We start from the raw sequence: 19,593 nt of genomic DNA on the forward strand, positions 1-19,593 counted from the left end.
TGCCTTAGTGAGACAAAGAAAACTTCAAAATCTTCCAGTTCTGCCTTCTAGTGTTAAGAGTAGGAGAGAAGCTTAGAACAGGCAACATTTTATAGACCAAAGGAATCTGTACTATCAATTCGTTTATCAGTTGTTGGGCAGTATACTTGTGTTGGAAAAAACTGGTCATTTTATTTTCGGCCTTAAAAAGTTGAATTAGTAAACATGGAGTCAGCCAAACCAAGATTATTTGTCTCGGGAAATAACATGAATAAAATCAATATCTTTTAAGACTATCACTTTTTAAAACATTTTTTACTTTGTTTTGTTTGGGGGAGTGGTAATTTACATAGGAAGTGAAGTTTCCAGGAGATAGGGAGAATTGCTGGTATCTGTTTATTCTCTGTCTGCCTTGTTGGTTTCTATTCCATCCTTGTTCTGCATGAGAAGGTTGGCAAACTTGACTCTATCTTCCGAGACTTAAACACTCCTAAATCTAAAAACTACATTTCTTCAGCAGCTGACTCCGTATTTATATGACTCTTCCCGCCTCCCAAATGGCCAGATGTGACCACCTGGGTGGGGCTTCTCCTCTCTCCATGCAGGGAAAATCACAGTGAAATTGAACGGCGGCGACGGAACAAGATGACAGCCTACATCACAGAACTGTCAGACATGGTGCCCACCTGTAGTGCCCTGGCTCGAAAACCAGACAAGCTAACCATCTTACGTATGGCAGTCTCTCACATGAAGTCCTTGAGAGGAACTGGGAATACATCCACTGATGGCACCTACAAGCCTTCGTTCCTCACTGATCAGGTCTCTGGGATGTACAAATCTGAGATAGTCGAGAATCTGTTGAAAATTTTTATCTTTGCGGGGTAGATGACCGTAATTCTAACTAGTGCCTTATATTGAGAGTCAGAGCCAAGCTGAGTCTGTAGATTGCTTAAAGTACAAGAATTCACCTGTTAAGGAAAAATTCACACATGGGAAAGTAGTTTCAATTCCTGGCTATTATATTCATTAGCATCGGAACAGTGAGAAGTACAGAAGACTTGTGCAAATTATTTAACAAGCTTATTAGGTATTTTATTTTATTAATTTTTTTAAAGATTGTATTTATTTTGAGAGAGCATGTGCACACAGGTGGGGGTGGGAGAGGAGCAGACTCCCCGCTGAGCAGGGGACCCCCCCCCCGCCAACGCAGGGCTCAATTCCAGGACCCTGGGATCATGACCTGAGCTGAAGGCAGACATTTAACCAACTGAGCCACCCAGATGCCCCAAGCTTATATGTATTTTAAACTTCACTCATGAATATAGCCTATAAGGTGAAACAAGAGTAGAATTGTAGGAAGAAGAGATGACTGTGTCCATGGAACCTGTTCTCTTCCTTGACTTTAGGGTTATAGAAGATGGAAGAAAACTGTTTCTTATTCCTGAAGCAGCTTTTAGTTTTAGTGATAAAAGGAGTCTGACAAGGCAGTCATCGTTCCTGAGAGATGTGCTCTGTTAAATGTAATGAGAAAAATAGGGAAGGCAAAAACGTTTCTAGCCTCTCAGGAACTTAATCTGAGTATGAATATGTGAGTGAGTGGAAGTGAGTCTGAATATGAATTTTTGAGTGTCTAGATACACACATAGTGAAAAATGAGAAGAAAATGCAATACAGAGAAGAAATATCTTCTTAAAATGATTATTTATTTGAGAGAGACCGAATGTGAGCAGGGGGAGGAGCAGAAGGAGAAGGAGAGAATCTCAAGCAGACTCCCCATTGAGCATGGAGCCCAGTGTGGGGCTAGATCTCCCGACCCATGAGATCATGACCTGAGCCAAAACCAAGAGTCGGACACAACTGACTGAGCCACCCAGGCACCCTGAGAAATAATCTTTCTTTAAAACTTACTAATAATTTATATGGGACTAGATAAATATATAGTGGAGGGACGGCTAAAGTGAATAGAATGACCAGGTTTGAGTGGGGATGGTTAGCAAAGATTTCTAAGAGTAAGAAAGGTATGTTCTCTTTTGATTATTAAAAATAACACATGGTTGTTGCAGAAAATTTTACAGGAAATATAAGGAAGAAAAAAATTGACCTATAATGTCACTCTTTTATTCAGAGGATTAGAAGGAAGGAATGTGGTTTGGAAGAAAGCAGTAAGAATGATTTTCCAAATAAGAGTTTCTATATGAAAACATACAGCATGGATTTTAGATATATGTACTTTGAAATAGTTAATCAGTTAATCTAACAATACACATAGAGATACTGATTGAACAGACTCCAGTTTATGCGCCTTTTGTGGGCTAACCAGGTGCTTTGTGCTATGAGAAGAACAGAGATAAGAGATAGTCACTAGTGGAAAGAGACATGTAAATAAATAAATCACAATATAAACACACGATTAGTTCTGTCATAGAGGTGCAGTATTAAAGTCCTGTAGAAATATAAACATGGAAAAGGAAAGGTAAGGGATTAGTGTCATAAATACTGTGAATAACTTGAGCAAATGCCTAGTGAGAATGATTGGATTATTCAAGGCAAATGAAATAGTTTAGCAAGCCTTGGGAGATGACAATAGGGAGGTAGGCTGGGACCTGATCATGTAGTATTTAGGTGTTATGTTACAGAATTTAGATATTAATTTTTAGGCAGTAGGGAGCCATCAAAAATGTGTCAGTCAGTGGGCCTGGGTGGCTCAGTCAGTTTAAGTGTCCGACTCTTGATTTTGGCTCAGGTCATGGTCTCAGAGTCATGAGATCAAGCCCTGAGTTGGGCTCTGCGCCGGGCATGGAGCCTACTTGGGATTCTCCTTCTCTTTCTGTCCCTCCCCATCTCTCTCCCCCCAAAAATTATATTCGTTGATACAGAGCATTTTAAGGCTGGATTTGAGACTTGGCATAAGATAACTAGGACAGTGATGTAGTTATTGGAAATAGAATTAATAAAACAGTTACCACTGGAGCAGGAGAGAGAGTAATTAGATTTTGGGTCTTGTAGCCTGAGAGGAAGGTGATACTGTTAATCAAGAAAGGAAATGCTAGAAGAGCACAGAGGATTATTCTTTGGAGGGGAAAATATGACCGGTTTTGAGATGTTGAAATTGAGTTGCTGGTAGAATATCTAAATTGCAAATGTTTTAACAGTTGGTTGGAATTTAGGTCTGCTTAAAGCTAAAGAAAAAAGTTTAGGCGAGTCTAGAGATACAGACTTGGGCACCATTTCATGGCAGGGAGGAGTGGATATAATTTCTCAGGGAGAGAATATGGTATAAATAGAGAAGAGAACTTAAGATAGAACCTTGGAAATATATATACTTAAGACTTGAACAAAGGGAAGGGTGCCTGAAGCAGAGAACGGACATTTAGAAAGGTAGCCAAAGTTGGAGGAGGGTGTAGTAGAAGCTAGAGGAAAATAAAACTTAAAAGGATGGAATGGATAACATTACCAGATTCTGGAGAGAGATTGGGTAACATGATAAAGACCCAGGAAAGGAGACTTGAATTGACAGTCAGGAGAACATTGTTAACCTGCTGCAAACAATATGAATGGTTTAGAGTGACAGTTGTAGTGGGATTGAGAAATAAGTGAAAGGTAAGAGAATAAAACCAGTGAATATAACATTACTCTTAATATAAACTCGGCACTGAAAAAGAGATGAGTTGGGCAAAATTGAGGAAAGATTTGTATAGAATTGAGAAAACTTGATCGTGTTTATAGATCTGAGGGGAAAGAGTGAAAATGGGAGTATTTATAGAGCAAGATCCTAAAAAGAGACCAGAGGGGGTGAGATCAAGGACTAAATTTTTGTTAGTGGGAAACCTTTTTATTTCCCATCTTGCGTCCTGAGATAAAGAGGAGGAGGTGAATAGTGACAGAGAGATTGAAGAAATACTGTTAGAAAATTTACCTATTGTGAAGGCAGTTACATTTAGAGTGCAAAGCTGGGGCTGTGGATCAGGCAGGAGCCAGCAATTGCTTAGGGAGAGGTGCATAAGGCCTGAAATGTCTTCTTTCCATGAATAATTCTTGGCTTTTAAGAGTTCAGTATTAACTTTCATTTCTCTTTTTTGGGCAGGAACTCAAACATTTGATCTTGGAGGCAGCTGATGGCTTTCTGTTTATTGTCTCATGTGAGACAGGCCGGGTGGTTTATGTCTCTGACTCAGTGACCCCAGTTTTGAATCAGCCACAGTCTGAATGGTTTGGTAGCACACTCTATGATCAGGTGCATCCAGATGATGTGGACAAACTTCGTGAGCAGCTTTCCACCTCAGAAAATGCCCTGACAGGTACGAATTATATGGATGGAAAATGAATGGGAAGCCCTTTCTTTTTTTCCTGAAACAGAAGAGGTATTTTAGCTCTTCAGTTTGTTCATTGAATCTGGCAAACCTTCTAGAATATTCTCCCATAATGAATATAATCATTTTTTTTCTATCCACACACAGATAATACAATTTGTAGCTTATTGTTAGAAAATGTTTCTTGAGTGACAGTGCACGTATATAAGTTAATTACTGTAAATAAAACAGTAAAAACCAAATCTACAATGAGCTTTTTTTTTCCATTCTAAAAGAATTAAGTTATCCATGTTTCTCTCTCATTTGTATGGGTAATTACCTGGTATTTTTTTCTACCTGTTTGTGCATATCTTTATATACTTTATATATATAAAGTATATATATAGCTTTATATACTGGGTTCTATTTAATAGATTTTTATTTTAAAGAGGAGTGGTTATCAGTATAAAAGTTGTTACTATTTTTTGTATCTGTACTATTTTTTGTCTTATTTTTATTTATTTTTTTCTTCACCCTATTTTAATGCTATTCAGTCCTTTTGCAGAGTTTGGCTATAGGAAACACATCTGCTTCTTAAGCAACTCTGGAAAAAAATTTAAAGTGAAAGCAGATCAAAACTGGTAATTAAGGGGGGCCTGGGTGGCTCAGTTGGTTGAGTATCCCAACTCTTGGTTTTGACTCCGATTGTGATCTCAGAGTCTTGGGATCAAGCCCTGTGTCAGACTCCACACTGAGCTGGAGTCTGCTTGAGATTTCCTGTCTCCTTCTCCCTCTGCCCCTACCTGTGCTCATGCACACACATGTACGCATGTGTTCTCTCCCTCTCTCTCTTTAAATAGATAAATAAATATATAGAATCTTTTAAAAAACTTGGTAATAAAATACAAGGAAGTCCATTATAGTTTTATTTATTTATTTATCTTTATTTAAATTCAGTTAATTAACATACAATGTAGTATTGGTTTCAGAGGTAGAGGTCAATGATTCATCAGTCTTATATAATACCCAGTGCTCATTATATCACTGCCCTTCTTAATATCTATCACCCAGTTACTCCATCCCCCCACTGCCTTCCCTTCCAGCAACCCTCAGTTTGTTTCCTGTGATTAAGAGTCTCTTACGGTTTTTCTCCCTCTCTGATTTTGTCTTATTTTTTTCTCTCTTCATCTCTGATCCTGTTTTGTTTCTTAAATTCCACATACCAGTGAGATCATATGATAATTGTCTTTCTCTGATTGACTTATTTCGCTTAGCATAATACTGTCTAGTTCCATCCATGTCGTTTCAAATGGCAAGATTTTGGTTTTATTAATTGTGTTTTAGTTTTCCCTTCTTTCAGGTCTTTATGGGTTTCATGTTTCTAGTTCTTTTTTCCAAAAGTTGCCATTCATTTCTTTTTTTTTTTTTTTTTTTTAAGATTTTATTTCTTTCTTTGACAGAGAGAGCACACAAGCAGGGGGAGCAGCAGAGGGCGGGAGAAGCAGGCTGTCCACTGAGCAGGGAGCCTGAAGCGGGACTCAATCCCAGGACCCTGGGATCATGACCTGAGCTGAAGGCAGACGCTTAACCAGCTGAGCCACCCAGGCGCTCTTGCCATTCATTTCTATATAATAAAGGGAAGAAAATTTTGGCTGGAGATAGATATTGTGTTACTATAGCATATAAAATTGTTTTTTTTTAATTTTTATTTTATTTTAATTTTTTAAAGATTTTGTTTATTTATTTGAGAGAGAGAACACAGAGGAAGAGTGAGAGGGAGAAGCAGACTCCCCACTAAGCGCAGAGCCTGATGTGGTGCTTGATCCTGGTACCCTGAGATTGTGACCTGGTCAAAGGCAGATGCTCAGTTGACTTGAGCCACCCAGGCGCCCCAAATTATTTGTTTTTAAACAATGACATTCCCTCGGTGTGCATGTGTGCACACACGTGCATGTGTATGTGTATAAAAATGAGACCCAAGAATGTAGCCTAGCCTCTTGCTTGCCAGCACCACTTTCCACTCCCACCTTTCTTCTTTGCACAAGGTTTTCTCCAGTGCTGCCTTTGCATTTAAGAATAACATTCATTGATGGGGGTTGAAGTATTTTGGACTTGAAAAATATCCGTTCCCTACTTGGCCTATTCTTTTATAAATGAGATTGGAGGACATCAGTAGGATACTTATTTATCTTTGCCTCTAGTGTCTCTCCTTTCCCTCTTCACCACATACAAGAAAACACACCAGACTGTTTTTCTCATCATTTTTCAGGGCGTATCCTTGATCTGAAGACTGGAACAGTGAAAAAAGAAGGTCAGCAGTCTTCCATGAGGATGTGTATGGGCTCAAGGAGATCATTTATTTGCCGTATGAGGTGAGTGTCAGGCTGAGGACTGTGATTTGACATAAGAAAAATTAAGAGCAGGGGCTTTGATTTCTGGTTAGGTCAGTTAAACTTTTAAATCTGAGCTCTAGTTGGATTAAATTTAACTCTCAAGACTCACATGGATTATAACAGAATAAAATGTTTGATAAGGGAACTAAAATTTAATTAATTCCTCCTATGCCAGATACTATGATCAGAGACTTATTGCTGTCGTTTCCCACATCTGTTCTTTGGGGTTGAATTCATGGTTACTGTTCTGTTGTTTAAAAAAAAAAAAAATCCCTAGTGGTTGGATTCCAAAATCTGTAGTATTTTCCCAGTACATCACAAGACTACATCCATGTACTAGACCATATCTTCATTTTTCTTTTTTTCATAGAGTATTGATACTATCTTATATCTTTTGGTTAGTATTTAGTGTTTATAATTATAAATTATACTTTTTTAGTATTCTGAAGAAAGTGTGGTACATTCTACATAGGTAGAAAAGATACCTCTTGAAGTCACAAAATAAGTTCAGGTCATACAGTGGGAATTGCCTACATTGTACTGAGAGGATGCTTATTAGAAATGATGAGTAGGATATTAAGAAAGGTTTCCTGAGAGAGTTACAGAATTGAGTATTATCTGGCTTACTGGTTTAGAGTAACTTCTGAACCTAGGCTACTAGGTTTGACGCTTACTATCTTCTGAGACCTTGAGCAGATTACATGACTATTTTGTGTTGTGATTTCATCTAATATTGGGAATTATATTAACTTCATAAAGTTGTTATAAGCATGAGATAATAAATATGTGTAAAGATGCTTGGAATAGTGCGTGGCACATACTAAACTCTAGGTAAGTTTTATCCATTATTTTAAAGAAACGAGATAAGGTAGAGAGGGTGGGAGAGAATGTCCCAATATGTGGACACAGCCTATGAACACGGCAAGAGCAAGATAAGTAATAAAGAAATGTGGCAAATAGATTGGGTTGTGGTATAGAACCGGGGTCTGCAAACCACAACTCTTTATTTGTAAATAAAGCCTCATAGGAATATAGCCATGTGCATTTGTTTATGTATTGTCTATGGCTGTTTTCCTGCTCTGATGGCTAGTTGCAACAGATTGTATGATCCACAGAAGTTGAAATATTTAGCATCTGGTCCTTTACACAAAAAGTATACTGACCCCAACGTAGAGAATTTCTGCATTTGAAGAGTATGTGCAACATTTTGAACTTCAAATTCTGGACAGTTCCAAGTTTTAGAAATATCAAACCTGACTTCTTTATCCTTCTGTGTCTAGTTGTGTCCAGAGCCCTTTTTTCTGGCTGTTAATGGATGGAAAGTTCTTTAATAGCACAGCTTAATTGCTTTTAATCTCTCCGTTCTTTGAAACAGGTGTGGTAATAGTTCGGTGGACCCAGTCTCCATGAGTAGATTGAGCTTTGTGAGGAACAGATGCCGGTGAGATCCTAAACAATGAAAAACCAAAGGGATGGCCAATAACCTGTAAAGATCGTCACTTTTTCAGCTATCTTAATGTAGTACTTCCTTCAGCAGCCCTCACTTGTATCCTTCACTTCCCAGTTACCTTTTTTTGGCAATGTTTTCCTGAACTTTTACAGCTTCTTTTGCTCATCTTGTTTAAAGAAGTTGCCCTACCACTTTACCAACTTTCTTCCTGCTGCAGTACCTTTCTGTTTCTTTACTTTGGCAAGGGTCAGAAATATGGTGGTCACTTTTGGGTGGGAGAGGTAAAAAAGTGGCCAGTTTTCTAAACATCCAAGAGCCTGAAGTTAAAGGTACTAAGCCAGCATTGCCTTTTAAATGTTACTGGGTAGGGTTTTCTCCTCACACATGTACTTCTTCTAGGAATGGACTTGGCACTGTGAAGGATGGGGAACCTCACTTTGTGGTGGTCCACTGCACAGGCTACATCAAGGCCTGGCCCCCAGCAGGTAGGAAAGTTGGATTTCTCCCATGGTGCAACAGGTTTGTCACAGAGTCTGAGAAAGTTAGTTAACACTTATCATGTACCTGGTGTGTGAAATGTACGATGGTATCAACTATAAGAAAATAGGAAAGAAAAAGCAGGCTCTTGCTCCTCCTTTATATTCCAGTTGGGGAGATGGGTTACTCAGACTTGAAAATGATTCAGTGTTGACTGTGTCACAGAATGCAATTTTTAAAAACGTGCAGATTCATAGTAATATATACTGAATACCTATTTTCTAAGTATTTGTGTGCAAAGAAACATTTGGCATTGAGTGCAGTTAATTTGGGAAAGCTTTTTAGTAGGAGCATGGCTTTGAGGAAGAAGGAAATGACCTAATTGTAGTAACTTGTAAGTGGGATATTCTCTTTAAAGGCTTTAAATCAAGATGTGAGCACATTAGCTTTACCCCTAGAACTTGAAGTCAAACAAAATGTGAGAAGGATGGTTGGGGTGCAGGGATCAGCCTTTTAAACTGGTTTGTCAGAATTTCCAGATCTTAGCAACTTTATTACTTCCCTGCTGGATGGGTGTAATTGGGAAGTGGGATTATAGGGAGAGGGAAACTAAGAGAAAAGGGAGGCAAGGTGGTATATTTGGGGAAGAGATTAAACTTTGTATTCGGAAAAACCTGGGTTTGATTCTGGCATTGTTACTTACTAATGGTATAACTTAGAGTAAGACACTTGACCGTTATAAAAAGAACCCCTCAGTGTTCTCATCTATAGTTTGGAGATAATATATCCCATGTAGAATTATTTTGAGGATTAGAGTTAATGTAAGAAAAGCACTTAGCCCAGTGCCTGGCATGTAGTATGCCCTCAATAAATGGTAGTTAAGTGTAATTCAGAAAAATTCTAAGTGTAGTGACATTTGAGCTTTTTAGTTTATATACTGAATAAACCATACATATGCCATATATGGTCTTTTATATTTCTGTATTGCTCTCATAATATTTTTCTTGGTAAAAAGACGATATATATGCAAAGACTAGAGAGAAAATGCAGCCTTCCCTTTTCCACATAAAACATTGAAACTTTGGCTTCTCTCTTTCCAAAAGACATAAGTAACTAACTGTTGATGTTGGTTTAATTTCATTTTTGGTTGTTTGCTTATTTTAAAACCACAGGTTGGGCAAGACCTCTGTTCTCTGCCTGTGGTATAGTCATAGAATAAATGACTGTCTTCATATGTTTGGTTTGACCATCATAGTTTTATATATGGTAAATTCTGTGCAGTTGTTTATCTTTATTCTTATTCAGCACTCTGTTGTTTTAAAACTAGTCTCTTCGTACCTACATGTATTTTAAATCTTTTTTGATCTGAATTAAAGGTAATTGAGTTTGAGATCCTTCTTAAACCTTTTAACTTCACCTTCCTGAAGGTGTCTCCCTTCCAGATGATGATCCAGAGGCTGGCCAGGGGAGCAAATTTTGCCTAGTGGCCATTGGCAGACTGCAGGCAAGTATGAATTTTCCACATCTGTATTATCTGTTTTCTTTCCTTTTTCCTTTCTTTTTTTTAGTCTTCTTTGTATATTTACTTTTTTAAATTTAAATTCCAGTGTAGTTAACATATGGTGTCATATTGATTTATTAGCATATTAGTTATATGAGGTGTCCAGTATAGTGATTTAGCAATTCTTTTTTCTTTAAGAGAGGAAAAGAGGTGGGAGGGTGGGCAGACGGAGAGGGAGAGAGAGAGTCTTAAGCAGGCTGTACACCCAGCACGGAACCCAATATGGGGCTTGATCTCGTGACCCTAGATGATGACCTGAGCTGAAATCAAGAGACGCTTAACCAACTGAGTCATCCAGGTGCCCATTGATTCAACACAGGTATACCTTACTCAGTGCTCATCATAAGTGTACTCTTGAGTGGGAGGATGAGTTAAATAGGTGATGGGTATTAAGGAGGGCACTTGTGATGAGCACTGGGTGTCAATAAATTCAACACCTGAAACTAATATTATACTGTATGTTAACTAACTGGAATTCAAATAAAAACTTGCAAAGGAAAAAAATGTACTTAATCCCCTTCGCCTATTTCACCTATCCTTAGACCCACCACCCCTCTAGTAACTATCAGTTTGTTCTGTATAGTTAAGAGTCTGGTTTTTGTGTTTGTCTTTTTTATCTTTGTTTGTTTTGTTTCTTGAAGTCCACATATATGTGAAATGGTATTTGTCTTTCTCTGACTGACTTCTTTCACTTAGAATTATACTCTCCAGATCCATCCATGTTGGAAATGGCAAGATTTCATTACTTCTTATGTTTCTTTCTTATATTTCTTAAATATTCTCTGAGTAATATTCCATTGTGTATATATATATGTATATACACACATCTTTATCCATCTGTTGATGGACACTTGGGCTGCTTCCATAATTTGACTGTTGTAAATAATGCTGCAGTAAACATAGTGTATGTATCTTTTCAAATTAGCGTTTTTGTTTTTTTTCTTCTGGTAAATACCCAGTAGTGGAATTACTGGATCATATGGTAGGTCTCTTTTTAACTTTTTGAGGAACTTCCATACTGTTTTTGCAATGGCTGCATCAGTTTGCATTCGGTTCCTTTTTCTCCACATCCTGGCCAACACTTGTTTCTTGTTTTTTTGTTTCAGTTTTTTTTTTTTTAAAGATTTTATTTATTTATTTGAGATCGTGAGCAAGAGAGAGAATGTGAGCAGGGGCAGAGGGAGAGGGAGAAGCAGACTCCCCTGCTGAGCAGGGAGCCTGATGTGGGGCTTGATCCTAGGACCCTGGGATCATGACCTGAGCCAAAGGCAGATGCTTAACTGACTGAGCCACCCAGGTGCCCCACCTTTCTATTTATTTTTTTGTGTACCTGTTACTGGTTTAATTTGTGGTTACCGTTAGGTTTGTGTATAACACTTTTTGCATATAGCAGTTTATATTAAGTTGATGGTTACTTATGTTTGAACTCATTCTTTATTCCTCTCCCCTCCAAGTTTTAGGTATATTGGTGTCATACTTTATACCCTTTTATTTTGTGAATACCTTGACTGATTTTTATAAACATGCTTAATTTTTCTGGTTTTGTGTTTCCTACTTTTCTTACTCCTACTTTTGGTCTTAAGAGTGCCCTGTAACATTTCTTAGAGGGCTGGTTTAGTGGTCATGAATTTCTGTAACTCTTGCTTGTCTGGTAAACTTTACCTGTCTTTCTGTTGTGAATAATAGCCTTGCTGGATAGAGCATGCTTGGCTGCCGGTTTTTCTCTTTTAGCACTTTGAATGTATCATGCTAGTCCCTCTGCCCTGCAAAGTTTCTTCTGAAAAATCTACTGATTACCTTATGGTTTTCCCTTGTATGTAACTATTTCTTTTTTCTTTCTGCTTTTAAAATTCTCTTTTTATCTCTACTTTTTACCAGTTTAATTACTGTATGTCTTGGTGTAGACCTCCCTAGGTTGATTTTGTTGGGGACTCTCTGTGCCTTCTGGATCTGGATTTCTATTTCCTTCTCCAGATTTGGGAAGTTGTCAGCTATCATTTATTCAAATAAATTTTCTGCCCCCCCTTTCCTCTCTGTTCTTCTGGGATCCCTATAATGTGAATGTTCTTATGGTTTCTGGTGTCACTGAGTTCCCTAAGTCTGTTTTCATTTTTATATTTTTCCTTCTCTCCCTCACTCTCAAGCAGGCTTGATTGCTTCCCATTATTTTGTCCTCCAGCTTGCTGATCTGTTCTTCTGCTTCCTCCAGTCTACTATTCCATCTAGTGTATTTTTAATTTTAGTTAATGAGTTTTTCATCTCTGATTGGTTCTTTTATGTTTTCAACTGTCTTGGTTAAGTGTCTCACTGAGGTGGACACAAGTCCACTGTACTTTAAAATCTCCATCGGTCATGTTACTTCTCTCTGTTTTGTTTAGGTCTCTTGCTTTGATTTTGTCCTGTTGTTTCATTTGGAACATATTCCTCTGTGTCATTTTGTCTCTTTGTTTCTTTGTGTTAGGAAATTCAGGTACATCTTCTGCTCTTGAGAATAGTGGCCTGCAGTGCAATGTCCCCTCTTCACCAGAATCTGCCACTTCAGGGTTGTCTCCTGTATGTGTTACGGGTGCCCTGCTGTTGTGGCTGAGCAGCTTTTGCCTTTAGTCCAGTCGTTTGCAATGGTTTTCTTTGTCTATTGTGGGCAATGTTTGGTCTTTGTATTGTTATGGGCCAGTCTTGGGCTACCATGGGCTTAAGTTGAGTCAGACCAGGCATTTTCCAGTTATAGTAGCACTGAACTGTAGGAGAATGCAGGGGTGGGGTGCATGGTCTTAGCAATGTTTGCAGGGGTCTGCTATGGAAGGAGACCTGGAGTTGCAGCCTGGCTGGAGGGGGTATGCTCACAGGTGTATGCATGGGTGGGCATTTACTTGCTCATGTCTGTACAGTTGGGAGAACTAGTTACCTGAAAGTAAAGAGAAAGTAGTTAGCAAGTAAAGTAGTGAGTGTTGGTATCACACGGGCTCCTGCAGGTGTCCATGTGTTTGTGCCAAGGGTGGGTGCTGGCAGGGGAGGGAAATGACACTAGCCAGCTCCTTCAGTACTGGAGAATTTTTCCAGTGATCCCTGCCCCTCCAGCACATGCTCTGAAATTAGTAAACAAATCTCCCTCCTATATACCCCAGGTGTTTTTCAGAGTGTTGCTTCTATGTTGTATCTCCATGGGGCTATTTGTTGTGCTCTCTCTTTAAGGGTGGGGACTTAGTTTCCTCTTCCCCTTCCAGCTTTCCCATGAGCCTGCTAATTTTTAGTGTTCCAGATTTTAATCCCTGCTATTGGTAAGAATTCTTGAAATTCAGCCCCTCTGGTTTCAAAGCCACATGTTAATGGGATTTGTCTTCCCCATGGGGCTCCCTGGTGTGAGAGTCCGTTTTGCTCCCTTCTCTGTGCCCACGGAGTCCTTCCCTCCTGCGGACAGTCCACGGGTCCTTTTAGTGGATCCCTTTAGCTCCTGGCTGCGGCTCTACTCTTCCTACTCTCTTCAGTGTGGCCTTTTCTCTACATTTAGCTGGGGAGAGCTTATTCTGCCAGTCTTTGGGTCCTTTTCTGGATTATTTACACTGATGTGGCTGTTACCTAGTTGTATCTATGGGATGAGGTAAGCTTAGGGTCCTCCTACTCCACCATCTTCCTTGGAAGTCCCATATATCATCCCTTTTCAATGAGAAGAAATCTACTTCAGAACTTTTTCAGAATTTTTTTTTACTCTCTAAATATAAATGAATTCTGTGAAACTCCAGATTTTGGGAAGAACATGGCATTCATAGTTTGCTTCTCTCTTGGACAGCAGAAGCTGAAAAGGATGAGAGAGGGAGGGAGATCTTTCCCCCTTATCTTTCATACTGTGAACTTCACAGTACTGAATTTTCTATTTCTAACTAATTTCTTCTGCTTCTATACAGGAGAAGAGATATATATATATTTTTTAAGATTTTATTTATTTGTCAGAGAGAGCACAAGTAGGGGGAGCGGCAGATAGAGGAAGAAGCAGGCTCTCTGCCGAGCAAGGAGCCTGATGCGGGGCTCAATCCTAGGACTCTAGGTTCATGACCTGAGCTGAAGGCAGATGCTTAACCGACTGAGCCACCCAGGCGTCTCAGGAGAAGAGAGATCTTTTCATTTTATCATTACATGACTAGAAAAGTGGAATTATTTTTATTCTTCTCATAAAATTAGATAAGTTTTTTGGTTACTGGGGACTAATTTTCCAATCTCAATAAAGAACACAACCTAGCTAAATGAAAATAGATGAGTTTTGGGTTGAATGAATTTTTATCTTCACAAAGTTGGTAAAGAGTACATGTATAGGAGTGGAACTAGCCCTTTTGCCCTCTCTGATTGTGATTGTCATTTTTTCCTTTCTGGATGAGATGTGGAAGCTCAGAAATTCCTAAAATTGGGAGCCTCATGCCTATGTATAGGACCATAAGAAGATGGGAAATGCCTCTGTAAAGAATGGTGTCATTTTATCTTGTTTTTCTCTTTACTTTCAGGTAACTAGTTCTCCCAACTGTACAGACATGAGTAATGTTTGTCAACCAACAGAGTTCATCTCTCGGCACAACATTGAGGGAATCTTCACTTTTGTGGATCACCGCTGTGTGGCTACTGTTGGCTACCAACCACAGGTGAAGAGCTGGAGCTGTTATGCTACTGATACTTAAGCCTGTTTTCCTTTGGCTTTGTTCAGATTATTCCAGAATAGCCAAAACATATCAGGCCCAGATCAGAAAAAGAGATGATCCTATTCCATCTGTAGTTAAATTTATTCTCAGGTTGCTACCGCTGTTATTTATCCAATCTAGAAAAATATGGCTGCTATTACGTGGGAGCAGCGGGCATAAATATGTATTTATTTTTTGTTATTGATATTAATACAGATAATGCAAAAGTGTTCATTTTAATTAGTTATAATGGCATGACCATCGTTAATTTTTGTAATCACTTAGGTTAGATACTTAGTAACCTACAAAATATGCAAGTTTGGCACTGGTTATTAGGATTTTATTGAGATCTCTCATTCAGCAGAGCAGGTAGCTATACCAAAGTTGAGAAATAAATCATTATACAAACCTTCAAAACTCTAGCCAGGAGAGACTTCAGACTATGGCTCTGTGAAGAAGTTGGCAAAAAGAGTCTTGAGAAAGAACAAAGTTGGAGGATTTACACTACCTGATTCAACAGCTGTTATAAAGCTGTTGTCATCAAGGTAGTGTGATAGCAGTATAAGGATAGATATATAGGTCAGTGGATCAGAATAGAGTCTCTTTTCACGTTTATGGTCAACTGATTTTCAACAAAGATGTCAAGACAGTTCAGTGGGGAGAAGATTCTTTCCAACAAATGGTGATGGAAAAGTTGGATATACCCCACACACAGAAGGACATAGACTCTTACCCCATACCATAGACCAGAGATCAACTCAAAAACATAAATGCACAAGAGCTAAAGTTATAGAACTTCTAGAAGAACATAGGAGATTATCTTTGTGATCTTGAGTTAGACAAAGATTTTTTCTGTAACATCAGAAGCATGGCTCACAAAAGAAAAAAACTCTTAAGTTGGATTTCGTCAGAATTAAAATTACCCTCTTAACAGGACATCATTAAAGTGAAAAGACGATTCACAAACTGGGAGAAAATATTGCAAATCATATATTTGAAAAAGGATTGTATCCAGAATATACAAAAGAACTCTTGTAACTGATTAAGATAAACACAAAGTAAAAAAAAATGGGGGGGGCACAAGATTTGAATAGACATTTCACCAAAGAAGAAACATGAATGGCATAAAAAAAGATGCTCATCATCATTAGTCAGTAGAAGAGTGCAAATTAAAACCACAATGAGATACCATTGTATGCCCACTAGAATGTGCACAGTGAGATACCACTATAGGTCCACTATAATCAAAAAGTGTTATAATAATGGGGAGAAATTGCAACTGTTATACTTTGTTGGCAGACCTATAAGATGGTATAGCCACTTTGGAAAACCATTTTGGAAAAATGGAAAAATAGTTTTGTAAGAAGTTAAATGTATACTTAACCCTACAACCTAGCAGTTCCACTTCTAAGCATTTACTCAAGAAAAATGAAACCTGTGTTCACATAAAGATTTATATATGTGTTCATAGTTGTATTATTCACAGTAACCCCAAAGTGGAAAAACTGGAAATGTCCATTGACTAGTGAATGGATACACAGCTGTGAAATATCCATGTTAGAATACTGCTGAGTAATAAAAAGGAATATACTACTGATATGTGCAATGACACAGATGAGCTCCAAAAATCTTAAGTTACATGTATGAAGTCAGACCCAGTAGACCACATTTTATATGATTCCATTTGTGTGACATTTCTAGAAAGACAGCACTAAAGCAGAGAGCAGGTCACTGGTTGGCTAGGAGGTTGGGAGCAGGTGTTGACTACAAACAGGTAAAAGGGAACTTTGGGAGCAGGGGACATGTTGTGAAACTGGATTTGTGGTAATAACGGTGGTTGCACAACTGAATAAATATGTAAGAGGCCATCAAATTGTAGATTTAGAGTGAGTGAATTATATGTGTACGTTAGACCTCAAATCTATAAAAATGCAGCTAAAAGGGGTGCCTGGGTGGCTCAGTCGTTAAGCATCTGCCTTCGGCTCAGGTCATGATCCCACGGTCCTGGGATCAAGCCCCGCATTGGGCTCCCTGCTCCTCGGGAAGCCTGCTTCTCCCTCTCCCACTCCCCCTGCTTGTATTCCCTCTCTGGCTGTGTCTCTGTCAAATAAATAAACAAAATCTTTAAAAAAAAAATGCAGCTAAAATAAATATATAATGTTCTGAAAGACAAAAATGTTTTAGAGGCCATTTGCTTAGCAGGTTCCATATTCTTTTGTTGTTTTTTTTTTTCCCCTCCACACTTACTATAGCCTTTGGCTAAAGACAGGGAAATAAAATTCAAGTCATTTGCTGATAGGCCAGGAAAGTTAGATCATAGAAGTGTCCATCTTACTCTTCTTTTTTCACTTTTAGGAACTCTTAGGAAAGAATATTGTAGAATTCTGTCATCCTGAAGACCAGCAGCTTCTAAGAGATAGCTTCCAACAGGTAACTTTTTCCCCCTGGTTTGGATCTGAATAATATTTTTATCTAATATTTGTTATCATAGTAATTCCTCAAACATTTATTGACCACTGATTAAGTACTGTGACAGGCATCATAATCTTATGTTCTTTAGTACAAAACCTGTACTTTTAAGGAACAGAAAAGGACCAGTATTTTGAAACTATGGATAATGTCCAAGGTATTTTGGCTTTGGCTACTCACTGTCCTGTATCCAGCTAGCTGTATCCAAGAGACTCTTTAAAGTACTTAAAATATTCTAGGCCTCACTGAACTGTGGGTGGTGGTAGAAGTATTCATTTCACGGTTCTTTTATAGATCAGTAAGAGTTAACTCTTCACAAATAAGATTTTTTATTTGTCACCATTAAATGTCTGAATTTTAAACAGATTCTTGGACTGGTAGCTCATATTCATCGGCTCGTTCAACTTTAGTACCAGTCTTATCCCCAGTGGCTTTTACAGAACTGATACCTTCACTGTGAAGCTCCATGAGCTTTTTCAGTTCAAACTTGGGCTTCTTTAGCATTTTTACTTTTGTTACAAAGACATCATGGAGTGGACAGATTGGCAAGCTTTTTCTGTGTCTTTTCTGATGCTGTCTGGAATCAACTTATTGACCACTTCTTTCAAGTCATTTGTCTGCACCTCTCAGGTCATGATTTCCATTATCATTTTCCAAATTTGGCAGACCTGTTGGTACTAAGCATAGGTCTTCTGAATCTGATCGTTGCGTTTTTTAGTAAAACCAGCACAAAATAGGGGCGCCTGGGTGGCTCATTTGATTAAGCGTCTGATTGATTTCAGATCAGGTCATGATCTCAGGGTTGTGAGATCGAGGCCCGGGTTGGGCTCCTTGCTCAGCTGGGAGTCAGCTTGAGATTCTCTCTCTCCCTCTGCCCCTCCCCCATCTGTGTACACACACACACACACAGTCTCTCTGTCTCAAATAAATCTTTTAATAAAATTCTGTTAAAACCAACACAAAATAGACAAAGCAAATAACCATTGGTAGTCTTAACATCAACATGAGATTCAAAAAAAAACAACCATGAGCTTCAATCGTGGTTTGCCATTTTTTGACCATGGAGCAGATTTTGTCGTGGGTAAGATCCATGCCATGGAAATTAGGCATTTTTGTCCTAAACATCCTCAGTAATTAGCTTGAATTTTCTTTTCTTTTTTTTAAGATTTTATTTATCTGACAGAGAGAGATACAGCGAGAGAGGGAACACAAGCAGGGGAGGGGGAGTGGGGGAGGGAGAAGCAGGCTTCCTGCTGAGCAGGGAGCCCGACGTGGGGCTCGATCCCAGGACCCTGGGATCATGACCCAAGCCGAAGGCGGACGCTTAACTGACTAAGCCACCCAGGCGCCCCTAGCTTGAATTTTCTAAGTGCAACTTCATCATTCTGCAGATCAGTACGGCTCACTTCAAAAACACGATCCTGAGGCTGTCAGATGTGATTTTGGTTCATTGAGTTCTCATGACTAGTGTTCCAAAAATTTCTTATATTGAACATAGCTGGTGCCTTCACATCGTACCTGTTTTTCTTAGAAAATGGATCAACCACTTTCTTCTTGGCTTCCTTTTTGGTGCCTTTTGTTAGGTGCTTGTTCTTGCCATCCTCCATGGCACTGCTCAGGAAGCCAAAAAGCAAGAGTTCACTTATTTGTAAGCTCTTTTTTTTTTTTTTTTTTTTAAATCTTCCTAAGAAACTCAAAAATTAGTCAGCTTAAGTACAAGAAAGCAAACCTTGGAGAGGAAATCACTGAAGACAGAAATGAAAAGAAAGGAAATATGAACAAAAACCATTTCCACCATTGGCATAATCATACTTCCACTCATGCTCCTCGTACAGTGTAAGAAGACCATGGTACATAGATATATACTTCGCCCTCCAGGAGGCTGACACAAGCCGCCTGCTCTCAGAGGCAGAAACATTCCAGCGCACACAATCCCACATGATACTTTGCCCCTGTAACTCAAGCTAACTTTAGGCACCTAAGTACTCCCCCTGAGGGAGTGCACCGTTCCTGGAGATACTCTAATACCAGGTTGATGCATGGAGTGGACGGAACAATCTCCTGTTCCATCTCCCTGCTCCAAAAATCCATTTAATATATTGCCCTTGGATAGAGGACATATCCGATATTAAACTGATATGAACAGATACTACACTTGATCTTAGCCAAAAGGCCAAGAATAAACTGACTGTTATTTTCAGGCGCCAAATTCTGAAAATACCTGGTGAATTTAATTTCAGTACAGGTTTGGCTTTAGGAAGGAGTTCTTTATATTAGACTGATTTCCCTCTTTGAGCCTCAGTAGTGTTCT

General features: G+C 38.8%; 1 protein-coding gene and 1 non-coding gene across 9 annotated transcripts in view; one reads left to right on the top strand and one right to left on the bottom strand.

Moving 5' to 3' along the window:
- The window catches only part of ARNT (aryl hydrocarbon receptor nuclear translocator), a 65,858-nt gene that overhangs the window by 35,738 nt on the left and 10,527 nt on the right, over nt 1-19,593 (top strand). For all 8 annotated transcript variants that reach the window (XR_012376900.1, XM_073888447.1, XM_073888450.1 and 5 more), the window contains 8 exons: nt 585-798; nt 4,064-4,277; nt 6,538-6,640; nt 8,037-8,102; nt 8,511-8,596; nt 10,016-10,092; nt 14,643-14,777; nt 17,169-17,243. Coding sequence is in view for 7 of the 8 variants with exons in the window: in XM_073888447.1 (XP_073744548.1) it covers nt 585-798; nt 4,064-4,277; nt 6,538-6,640; nt 8,037-8,102; nt 8,511-8,596; nt 10,016-10,092; nt 14,643-14,777; nt 17,169-17,243 (970 nt within the window). In the remaining variant the exon portion in view is untranslated. The remainder of the gene's footprint in view (nt 1-584; nt 799-4,063; nt 4,278-6,537; nt 6,641-8,036; nt 8,103-8,510; nt 8,597-10,015; nt 10,093-14,642; nt 14,778-17,168; nt 17,244-19,593) is intronic.
- Nucleotides 19,277-19,467, bottom strand: LOC112813377 (U2 spliceosomal RNA). Its single transcript, XR_003205518.1, has one exon. It is a non-coding gene; the product is annotated as a U2 spliceosomal RNA (small nuclear RNA).

The sequence above is a fragment of the Callorhinus ursinus genome, unplaced genomic scaffold, assembly GCF_003265705.2.
Source record: "Callorhinus ursinus isolate GAN/ISIS: 27379988/994484 unplaced genomic scaffold, GSC_fseal_2.0 scaffold90, whole genome shotgun sequence".
Taxonomy (NCBI): Eukaryota; Metazoa; Chordata; class Mammalia; order Carnivora; family Otariidae; genus Callorhinus; species Callorhinus ursinus.